The sequence below is a fragment of the Dunckerocampus dactyliophorus genome, chromosome 14 (genome assembly GCF_027744805.1).
Source record: "Dunckerocampus dactyliophorus isolate RoL2022-P2 chromosome 14, RoL_Ddac_1.1, whole genome shotgun sequence".
In the NCBI taxonomy this organism is placed as follows: Eukaryota; Metazoa; Chordata; class Actinopteri; order Syngnathiformes; family Syngnathidae; genus Dunckerocampus; species Dunckerocampus dactyliophorus.
Window position 1 is genome coordinate 20,322,197 of NC_072832.1, and position 12,232 is coordinate 20,334,428.

At 38.7% G+C, this 12,232-nt stretch overlaps 1 protein-coding gene across 1 annotated transcript in view; it reads left to right on the plus strand.

Moving 5' to 3' along the window:
* The window catches only part of LOC129194311 (hepatitis A virus cellular receptor 1 homolog), a 286,203-nt gene extending 276,095 nt beyond the window's left edge, over positions 1 to 10,108 (plus strand). Inside the window, exons 3-8 of the mRNA XM_054799448.1 lie at positions 7,501 to 7,583; positions 7,706 to 7,843; positions 7,917 to 7,942; positions 8,552 to 8,629; positions 9,561 to 9,622; positions 9,774 to 10,108. Coding sequence (XP_054655423.1) covers positions 7,501 to 7,583; positions 7,706 to 7,843; positions 7,917 to 7,942; positions 8,552 to 8,629; positions 9,561 to 9,622; positions 9,774 to 9,781 — 395 coding nt within the window. The 3' untranslated portion in view covers positions 9,782 to 10,108. The remainder of the gene's footprint in view (positions 1 to 7,500; positions 7,584 to 7,705; positions 7,844 to 7,916; positions 7,943 to 8,551; positions 8,630 to 9,560; positions 9,623 to 9,773) is intronic.
* The last annotated feature ends 2,124 nt before the right edge of the window (positions 10,109 to 12,232 follow it).

Below are 12,232 nucleotides of genomic sequence, written 5' to 3' on the forward strand. Positions count from 1 at the left end.
TCTACTTTTGTTCATACTGTACGGTAAATTGCAGTGTGGTAAGTTATTTCGAGGGAACACCACACATGTGAGGGGTACACTGACTTTTGTGACATACTGTATAAGGAACAGTATTTCTCTTCTCAAAAATGCAAATATCCTCAAGTTGTCCTTTAATGTTGCATTTTAATGCTGGGAGTGTGATTCAGTTTTTGTCAGGAATACTTAGTTTGCTACATTAAGTAGCAAAAAAAGAATACTTTTCTCTTTGTTTCTTGTTCTCAGCCACGGTATTTTGGTTTCAAGGACAACATCTCAAGAAAAGAAAAGTTGCTCTAAGCTTTCACCAACAAACAAGTGTACTTCCAGACAATAAAACATATCCTTCCATCCAATTTCTATGCCACTTGTCATCCTTTGGGTCACAGGTGAGCTGGAGCCTATCCCAGCTGACTGGTGGCACTGTGACTAATTGAGGAAGTGATCTATCCAGAGAGAGACAACAACAACAGCAACATAAGATAATCCCATCCATCCATCCATCCATCCATCCATTTTCTATCCCGCTTCTCCTCTTTAGAGTCGCGGGGGCATGCTGGAGCCTATCCCAGCTGACTTCGGGCGACAGACAGGGTACACCCTGGACTGGTCACCAGACATAAGATAATAATAACATAATAACAGCCACAGTGATAATATTGTATTGAGGCAGTTATACTTATTAGTGGTCATAGGAATAATGAAAATATTAACCATAATAATAATAAAATGAACAACAACTGTTAGTAATCTTATTGGCAACATCACCATCATTATAATAAAAGGAACAGCATGACAATACCATTGATAAATCACAGATAAATCAGTGAGTTATGTGGGGAAGTACGTATATACAGCGTATGAATGTACAGGTATCTCTGTAGGTGTGTATGTATGCATGTCTATGTATGCATGTCTGCATGAATATATACATGCATATATGTGCACGCGTGTGTGTAATTGTAATTGTCACTGAGAATGTATGACAGCTTTTTTAATGTCATGTTGTGTCCCCACTGGGTGATGCTGTGTGTAACTGAGGAAGTGACCAATGGATTGCTTCAGGGTGTTTTCTTCAAGCCCAACGTCAGACCTTATGATATTATATTATATCATCCCTTTTTGTGGTGAAGCAGTAGACTGGCCATCAAATTCGGTCACCATGCCCCGCCTATACAGCCTGCATGGTGTAGGATTAAAATCTTTCACTATTTATGCTGATGTTTATTTTAGAAGAAAGTGCGTCGTTGCTGTCAGTCTTCGTCTCCAAACTACACTTTTCAACCAAAACATATAAGAACACCACCACCAAAAGAACAGATTGGACAAATAAATGTTTATATTGGTCACAATTCAAAGTTAAACTTTGTTAAATTTGACCCAAATTCAATGAAGGGCGGTCATGGCTTTCACTCACCACTGTCTGGTATCCACGTACACGTCCGTCACACACACATACACCAAAGCAGTCTCTCAGAGAAGCAGTGATGTGAAGTCAGGGGAGGCCGGTGAGGTGCAGCTGGGATAGGCTCCAGCCTACCTGTGACTGTAATGAGGACAAGCAGTATAGAAAATGGATGGATGGATGCATCAATCAGAATGTTTATAAGCTATTGTTGCAGATAATATGTTTAATTCTGAATTTTATGAAAATCAATACGTGTGATTTGTATGATCACAACTATGATTTTTAAAATATGAATAGACTGAATGGCAGGTGATGTGTTTAGTAAGTTAGTGAAGTCCAATCAACACATTGTAATCAAACACAAAAGGCCATGGTTCACAGGAATCTTTTAGTTCCAGGAACTAAAATCAAAACTTAGTGGACATTTGGTGGAAAAGGAGCTAAAGACTGAACTCTGCATTTTTTTTTGTTTTTTTTTTGCTTTTGCAATCTTGCAATCATTATGAAAGCAATTTTCACTCACTCAATGTACTGCAGAAAAGATCGGTGAGGATCATTCATAACGCCACGTTTAGAGAACATACAAATCCTTTATTTTTAAAATCGCAGATACTAAAATTAGCTGATTTCGTAAATTTTCAAACTCATAAAATAATGCATAAAGTTAAAAATAACTTGTTACCCAAAAACGTCATACAATATTTCTCTATCAGAGACGAGAAATATGATCTTAGAGGAAAATTAAACTTAAAACATTTATATGCGAGAACTACGCTGAAAACCCACAGCATTTCATTTCCGTGTGTGGAATTAAATTATGGAACAGATTGAGTAAGGAAGTCAAACAATGTACAGAGATGAGCAAATTCAAAAAACAATACAAGCAGTTGATATTTGCTGAATACACTGACCTCTGCATTTGAATGTAGCTGGTTTAATGTAACAGCAAAAGTGCATTTTACAAAAATAAGGTTCATCACAGTAGAATTGAAAGTACATTTGAAGTGCAAACTACAGTATCAGTGTCATTATTAAGAAAATTTTACGTATCTTTGTCAAAATTAACCATTCTGAAGCATAAAAATGGCTAAATGTAGTAATCATCCATCTTCTATGCTGCTTATCCTCACTAGGGTATGCTGGAGCCTATCCCAGCTGGCTTTGGCCGAGAGGCGGGGTACACCCTGGACTGGTCACCAGCCAGTCTCAGGGCACATATAGACAAACAACCATTCACACTCACATTCATACCTATGGACAATTTAGAGTCACCAATGAACCTGCAAACTCCAGAGATGCCCAACAGAGATTCAAACCCCGATCTTCCCGATCTCCTGACTGTGTGGCCAACATGCTAACCACTAGGCCACCGTGCGTCCGCTAAATGAGTAAAGAATTCTGAAGACACAGTCAAAGACGTGATGATATGTAGTATTCTACACTGGTCACTAGGTGTCAGTAATGTTACTGTAATGTTGGGTGAGACACACAAGCACCTGATTTGATCGCCGGAACAACAGGCTTTTATTGCAGGTTTGAATGATCTCACAACAGGAACAATAATCCCTAAAATGGGCTACTGTTGTGGCCGTTATCCACCCCAAGATAAAACTCAACTGAACCCTCAATGTCACGTCCTGTTCAACACCAGAACGCATTTACATCAACACACACGAGCATGAGTGTTATTTATGTCTTAAATGGCTTATTTTCTTTTATTATATCTACTATATTGGGTTCTAGCAGTGTAAAGGTGACCATAGGGTTGATATTTCATGTCTAGAGGGCTCTAATAATGTTAAAAACTGTATTTAGAAGGTTGTAAACAGGTTTTCTATGCTCTAACTACAAAATGATTCCATTTATGAATAAGGAATTCACTTATCACGGTCGGGCCTGCAGCCAATTAACCATGATAAACAAGGAATGACTGTATTTGTCTTTCAAAGTTTTTCATTTCTGTGTGTGTATCCAAAAGCAAAAGTGCCTCCGTAGGTTATATTCCTTGGAACCAAGTCCTAACACATAAAAGCTGTGACGTGAAAGACCTTTAACTTATAGAGTACAGTGACGAGATCACTATGTAATTGTGCAACTCCCATTGATCTATAATATACCGTAATCTTGACTTACTGTATACACATGAAGTATTTTAATTAAATTGATTTCATTGTGAAATAAATATGCAAAAAAAATGCATCTCAGCTTTGTGATGAAGGTGAAAAGGACTATTTTTAATATCAACTTCACTCTGCTATTTTTCCACATTTTTGCTGTTGTTTAAAAAACAAATGAAAAATTTTCCAAATATTTCAAGCTTTCTTCTGAAAGATTTGTAAATGTTCTTCTTGTGATATTATGACTTTATTCACATAATGTTATGACTTTATTCCCATAATAGTATAACATTTCCCCCAAACTAACTTTCTAAAAATGACAACTTTATTTTGTTTTGTTTCTCATAATATTACAACTTCAAAAATGCGTCTGTGTAGGCTCTCAGTCGTACAGGAGTTGTCCATCGAGGAAAAGGCTTCTTGAGACGTCATCTGTACTTCTGTGTAGAAGGTGTCGGACGTTTCGCTCCTCATCCGAAGAGCTTCGTCAGCAAACTAATAAGTGCTGGTAGCTTAGGCCTTAAATACAGTAAGAGTGGGCGGAATTGGTGTGCCAACACCCTCCTCCTATTGGTTCGTTACACTAAGCCTGGGCGGAGCAGTGGTATAATCCTATCCTGTTATTCACACCTACGATAAAAGGGAAGTGTCGCTCCCTGAATTGGGTATGAACGACTCTGATACTGGCTTGTTAGCATCTATTGTTCTGGCTCGGCCCTGCCTTCACCTCATTTGCAAGACTAAGAGCTGTGGGTTTTGGTCTCAGTAACCTGCTGAACACAGGGTCCAAATTAAACCTCAAACCACCATTCCGATTCAATGATGGGTTCTGTTGTTTGACAAAAATAGCTTCCTTAACTCCTCTTTCAAACCATCTGTTTTCTTTGGCCAAAATCTTAACCTCGCTGTCCTGAAAAGAGTGATTGGTAGCTTTCAGGTGTAGATGTACTGCTGATTGAGGACCACTAGCATTGTCCCTGCGATGTTGATAAAGCCTTTTTTGGAGCATTTGCTTAGTTTCCCCAATGTAGTGCTCTTTGCATTCCTCATCTTTACAGTGGATGGAATAGACCACATTGCTCTGTTTCTGGTTTGGAGCCTTGTCTTTAGGATGCACTAATTTTTGTCTCAGGGTATTTACTGGTTTGAAATAGGTAGGAATTTTGTGTTGCCATAAGATCCTCTGGAGTTTTTCGGAGACCCCCGCTACATAAGGGACTACCACTCCTCTCCTTTTTGCTTCTGTGGGCTTTTGGGTTTCTTTCCCTACTCTCTTCTTTTGACATTTGTTAAAAGCCCACCGTGGGTACCCACAGGTTGTCCAGAGAGCGCTCTCAACCTGTGGGTACCCACGGTGGGCTTTTAACAAATGTCAAAAGAAGAGAGTAGGGAAAGAAACCCAAAAGCCCACAGAAGCAAAAAGGAGAGGAGTGGTAGTCCCTTATGTAGCGGGGGTCTCCGAAAAACTCCAGAGGATCTTATGGCAACACAAAATTCCTACCTATTTCAAACCAGTAAATACCCTGAGACAAAAATTAGTGCATCCTAAAGACAAGGCTCCAAACCAGAAACAGAGCAATGTGGTCTATTCCATCCACTGTAAAGATGAGGAATGCAAAGAGCACTACATTGGGGAAACTAAGCAAATGCTCCAAAAAAGGCTTTATCAACATCGCAGGGACAATGCTAGTGGTCCTCAATCAGCAGTACATCTACACCTGAAAGCTACCAATCACTCTTTTCAGGACAGCGAGGTTAAGATTTTGGCCAAAGAAAACAGATGGTTTGAAAGAGGAGTTAAGGAAGCTATTTTTGTCAAACAACAGAACCCATCATTGAATCGGAATGGTGGTTTGAGGTTTAATTTGGACCCTGTGTTCAGCAGGTTACTGAGACCAAAACCCACAGCTCTTAGTCTTGCAAATGAGGTGAAGGCAGGGCCGAGCCAGAACAATAGATGCTAACAAGCCAGTATCAGAGTCGTTCATACCCAATTCAGGGAGCGACACTTCCCTTTTATCGTAGGTGTGAATAACAGGATAGGATTATACCACTGCTCCGCCCAGGCTTAGTGTAACGAACCAATAGGAGGAGGGTGTTGGCACACCAATTCCGCCCACTCTTACTGTATTTAAGGCCTAAGCTACCAGCACTTATTAGTTTGCTGACGAAGCTCTTCGGATGAGGAGCGAAACGTCCGACACCTTCTACACAGAAGTACAGATGACGTCTCAAGAAGCCTTTTCCTCGAACTTCAAAAATGTTATGTTTTTTTTTCTTTTTCCAATTCTATGCTATTAAAATTACATCATTTTTCCTGAGAATATTACTTGTTTATTCTCTTAAAATTACTACTTTTTTCTTCTTAGAATACGACTTTTTTCACTTAATATTTTGACTTTATTCTTGCAAAATTACAGTTATTTTGTTTTAATTTCTGCTGGGTTTTTCTTCCCCCTATTTCACCCTGATTTTACGATATTAAAAGAATAAGGCTTTTCTTCCATATTTCAACTTTATGCTACTACAATGACGTTATTTTTCCTCGTCATATTACATCAATATTACGATGTTATTCTCGTAAAATCAGAGCTTTTTTTCATTAACTTGTTTTTATCTTAATATTTTGACTTTATTCGTAGATTTTTCCATTTTTGCAACTTTTTTTTAGTTTTCTTGCTAAGTTATATTTTTAGAATGTGCCGCGGACCAATTAAAAAACAGCACTATGGACACCCCTGGTCTAGAGAGACATTTGGTCAATAATCTTTAGTTTGTTCCTTTGCTGTTATGAAAACAACACAATCTACTTTGATTTGGGAATAAAACCGGAATAAGACAGACTACGAGTGATTGTTCTAATCTGTTACGATGAAATGACTATCTGTCTTTGAATTGTCTCTCCTCACATTGCATCACTGCTAGGAGTGTTTTTTTTTTGTTTTTTTTTCACTGTGCTCATAAGAATTAAATGTGGGAGGGACCAAAGGGATGGCCACAGCCCTCATGAGTTCTCATCCGCCTTCTATGGGCGTCGTCACTCCTGTTGATAAAGACTTTTCCGCAGTCGCACTGTCAGTGTTGAGCTGAACTGAAGTTTTTTCAACTGATTCTGAGACAGCCAGATTACGACACCATGACTTCTCCTGTCAGAAGACTCCTTGCTTGGACTTGTGGTTTTAGTCTCCTCCTGGGTAAGAGTTACATTTTCCCTGATTCATAAGCTGGCACATCTTAAAGGACTTTCTGTCTTGCAGGTTGCGTCTTACCGCTCACGTTCCCAGTTGGGGAAAATGTCACTTTAGCATGCAGATTTTTCCCTGAACAAGCACCTGACATACGTATAGTATGCTGGGGTAGAGGAGTTTTGGTTTACGAGGATGAGTGCACTGATGAGATGTTCCGGTCAGATGGGAAAGTGATTTTCACCAGACCGTCTGGGCGCTAGAACTTCACAGGCAACATTGCTGAGGGCGATGCGGCAATGACCATCATGGATGTCAATGAGGATGACTCTGGATATTATTTCTGTTTGTTGAAGGGCATCGGTATCTATCAGTTGATGAAGTGGGACGTGAAGATAGAAGGTAAGACCCACCACACCATCAGCCTTCACTGTCTAAAGTTCTTAATATATATTTGAAGATGACTATATTTGATAAAAAAAAATGTATTAAACGTATTATTGCATTAATTCAGTTGAACCCATCTTTTTTACACTTCCCTGAACGTGCCACAGTTAGAAATACCAAAGTGAAACTTATGCATAACCGATGCTGCAACTTTATTCTTGAAGTTTCACAGAGAAAATTATTTATTTGTATTTTTTCTTAACTTTTATAACGTCTGTGTTTATAACTGACATATTTAACGAGGCCTCGAGCATGTCTTGCACTGCCCAAGTCTGGCAACAGTTCACTCTTTTGGACTCCTGTGGCTGTGTCACACACTTTCCAGGACCCCCCAGAGAGGCCGTGGCCCCCTCCTCCATCCAGACAGCACCAACTCCCATCATGGCCACCACGCCCTCCACTGCCAACGTGAGCACCACTCCCACCACCTCCATATTGTAACTCAGAGTGTGCCGACCCATCAGTGTAAAATAACATGTAAAAGTGTCTGCTGTGTTCCTGTGCTCTGTTTTGGTATCTTCCCTGCATAGGAGACCAAGAGTGAGACAACAATTGTGGTGGCTTCCACTGTGACACCCCTTGTTCTGGTGATGCTGACTGTTGCCCTGGCTGTGACACCCCTTGTTCTGGTGATGCTGACTGTTGCCCTGGCTGCCACATGGTACATTGTAAGTGTGCCGTTTACCTTGAGGAACCACAAAGTACTTTTTTTTAAACTTGCTCCTCATCCTCTCTTCACAGAAAACACGGACAGGTGGAGTAAACTTGTGAGTAGTCGTTTTTTTCAACAAAGAAGTGAATAATCCTCAAATGTGATGCAAATCTTCCCTCTAGAGGCTGTGAGCAGGATAGGAATGACATCATAGGAATCTGATTGGTGATTCCCAGCTTCACTTTTTGTTAGGAATCAAGTTTTGCACTGATGCTGGTTTAGTTTGATTAAATTGCGTACAGCAAATTGAAGGATGCGGGGGCCATTCTGACACACTTTTTACATTAAAGACGTTAAAAACAACCCAAGGTGCAGTGCTTAAAGGGCTTTATTAGACCACCTGGAATAGAAAGGAGAACACTCACATTTTTTTCACTATTTTAAAATGCTAAAAAAAGGTTATTGTTATTTGTTGGGCAAAATAATATTTCTTAAATTTTTTTTACATAATAACAAAATACAAACACTAGGACCTTAATGAACACAAAATAATGCATGTTACTATTTTTTCAGGGGTGTTGTTGGAAAACAGTACCAAAAGGCTACAAAGAAGAGTATAACGTATAAAGAGTATATATTGGAATTGATTATATATTCACATTTAGGCCAACTTTGTGTCAGTTTTGGGTAATCGGTAACATCCATCCATCCATTTCCTCACCAGGGTCGCGAGGGTATGGAGCCTACTCCAGGAAATGCGGAGAACACCCTGGACTGGTCGCGAGCCAATGGCAGTTTATAGGTAACAAAATGTATAGATTTTTGTTTCATTGCTAGCAAAATGTCTACTTTTTTCCATTCTTACAGATTCATTTATTTTAGGTGTTTTTTTTGTATCATATTGTTTTTGAATGTGCCGCAGGCCAACTGACAAACGAGCTGCATGCTGAATCTTATTCGTATTGACTTGTTCTTGTTATATTATGCCTTTTTGCTCTTTCCCCCCATTTTTACTGTTTTTTGTTCATTATAATTACAGTATATACCGTACATGTGACCCACACACGCACACACGTACACGCACAGGTGCATCTCAATCAATTTGAATATCTTTTCATTTATATCAGTTGAATTCAAAAAGTGAAACTGTTATATTCTATTTATAAAAAGAGGGAAATATTTACAGAATATATTTGTTAATGTTTTAATAATTTTGATGATTAATAATAAATATTTAATTTGAAATATAATTTTTAAAAAAACAAATTCATCATCTCATAAAATTTGAAAAACAGGTTCACACTCCAGGAACTGCAAAAACTTGCTGAACCTTTAATTGGTCTCTTAGTCTGAACTGAACTCCTGACATCAAATAACTTTCGCACGGCATTTATTTATTAATTCGTTCCTGTCATTAATTCGTTCCTGAAAGCCAAAAATGTTAACTCAAAACATGTTTTGTAGTTTTACAATTATAGTCTTACATGCAGAAAACAATTAAAATGCATATAAATACGTATAAATGATGAATGAAGGGGATAAATGAACATTTAAGGTTACTTTTACCTTCATTGAAGACTTATTGTTGGCAAAGACTGCGATGTGGCAGCAAGATCAACACGGACACCATCTTTGTGGATTGTTGCACCCCTAGTGAATACATACAGTATCATATAGAGCGTATATATCAGCAATGATCAGCAATGACCCAATCACATGTCTTGTATTTTCAGCGTGCAGGCCAGTAACGGAAAGGGTGTGGAATTCATTAGGATGCCGTATGGTCCATTCAAAGGTAAGCATCCATTTTTCTATATTAGTTTGTCTTTTTTCAGCCAATGATAGCCAAACCAAATATGATACAACTTAATGGTTCATCTTAAAGGTGTAAGTCTATGTAGACCTTTGAAAATCATTCATTTTTTTGTACCGCTTGTCCTCCTCAGGGCCTTGAGTGAGCTCGAGCCTATCCCTGCTGACTTTGGGCGAGAGGCGGAGGACACCCTGGTCTGACATGCTAACCACTCGTCCACCGTGCTGCACCTTCCTAGATGAATCATTACAATCACTCGGTGGAGAAGCTGTGATTTCGATATTAAAATTGGGTTCTGTTTTTTCGAGTGATCATGATAAAACCTACTCTTTGACAAGCACAAAATGATTTGAAAATGAATTTTCTTCATTGAAGAATATTGTATTATTGCTGTGATTTCAGGTTTTCTTTGATGCTCATCTCCTTTATCGTGTATTTTATCTCCTGTAAAATATAATAAATTGACTTTACTTAAAAAGAATATGCAAACTTCCTGCCTCACAAAAACTATTTTTTGTTAACTTAGATGAATTACATAGGATTTACTTAATTATTGTGAGCGTGCAGTAATTCAATTTTACTACATAACTGGATTATAGTAACTTTGTTTATTTTGAGTTTGCAGTACTCAAAATATCTTAAATATTTGGATTACAGTTACTTGTTTATATTGAGTATGGAGTACTCAAATTAACTTGAATGAATTAGATTACAGTAATTTATTTCCTGTGAGCTTCCAGTACTGTCTCTAATAGTGCAGTCTCATAATAGAGACACAACTTTGATTAGTATCATTGGTAACATTTCAATACCTCATTTTACACATCCTACTTTTCGAACGCACTTGGAGTCTCCCTTTATTTGCGTTGCATATGAGACACAGAAAAGGTTGCATTGCTGTTTCCTCAGCTCTACCTGATCCCTTAATGCGCTAACTGAAAAGATTAGCGGGAGTTATAGTTCCACTCCACTGCTGCTTATGTGAAATGTATCGACTCAATGTACCAACTGCAGGTAACTGCTTCAAATAACCGTAGCACTGTTCCACAGACGCACGTGTTTAAGGTGATCGATCATAAATCCATGACACACACGCATGCGCGCACACTCCAATGATTCCATATTTATTTCTCCTGGAAGTCTGCAGTCACTCCCATCGTGTCCGGATAGTACAGTCAGCATCGGAACAGACACATGACATCCCGGGTGTCGTTCACCCAGCTGCGGTTGGAAGCGCAGCTGGATCGGTACCGGGCCGAGTGTCAGTGGGAGAGGACCCCCCCTTTCATGGAGCACATGCAGGCTGCACGCATGCATGGAGATGGTGACTACACTTAGCCTTTTCCCTGTTCTCATTTACTGTATACAACCCCACGGTCCCAACCCCATTAATAAGGCAAGAAGGGGACTCAGAAAACCCGTCAGTATCTGGTGTGACCACCATTTGCCTTTTTCATCTGCGATTAAATGTGATCAATTATGATTTAACTATGTGCAAAATGCGATTATCATGATTAACTATTTTAATCGATTAGAAGCTCTAACAAATACAAAATAATATTAATTATGTTTGTTATTAACTATTATTTTTAATTACCAATATTATTTTGTATGATTTAATCGATTTTATTTATCCTTATTTTTTTAATTTGTAATTTTTTCTATGCATACAGGTATATACATACTGGATAGCATTTTTCTCTCTCTCAGCTACATAACAATCATCATGACGACTATTATTTATCATTATCCTGTTTTTATTCTTTTTGCTCTCATATTTGATGACTAGGTTTTACCAGTTTACAGCTCACTTTTCATTGAGTGACACATCCCCCGACAACGCACCGCCTCGCTCCTTTGGTAGACCATTGCTGACTTATCTTTTATGTACTGTGTTCTATAACCGACTCACATATGTAAATATGCACTTTATATGTCCAGCACTGCTTTAAACACGCACTCAATGTTTGCAAATAAAAAAATACCAAAGGAATAGAAAAAACAAAGAATGCACCACTGCAAGAGGCTTGTCCAAGTAAAAATGTTTTTGGTCAGCAGGTGTCAGTATTACTCTTTGCCTCACAAAAGCAAGCCAGGTTAGTATCACATGTCACATAAAAACGAATTACAAAGTGGAAATGGCAAAATAAAATGCTAAATGAGTGTAAAAAAAAATGCGTTAGAGAATATATGTAAAATATTAGTGTAACCCGGATGGAAAAACTCGTGTTAATTATTATTATTATATTACTGTTTTTATTATTATTTTTCATATAAATTAGCCTTGCGTAAGCCGTCACCACAGTCATGACGGAGCACGACCAATCACTGTAGTATATTGGAACACTCTGTGCGCAGCACAAACACCGGATGTACGGAACAACAGCCTTTTTTATTGAAGTCAAACAATCACTACACAGCACCACAATCCCGAACACCGGCTACTGTCACGGCCCCCACGCCGACCTAACTTCCAACAGCTCTACCAACATGAACTCATGTCGTCACTTCCTGTCCGTATCTCTTTTCACTCCCCCCTCCAAATCCGGAACACATCTTCCATGGCAACACGTACACAAACACCGGTAGAGG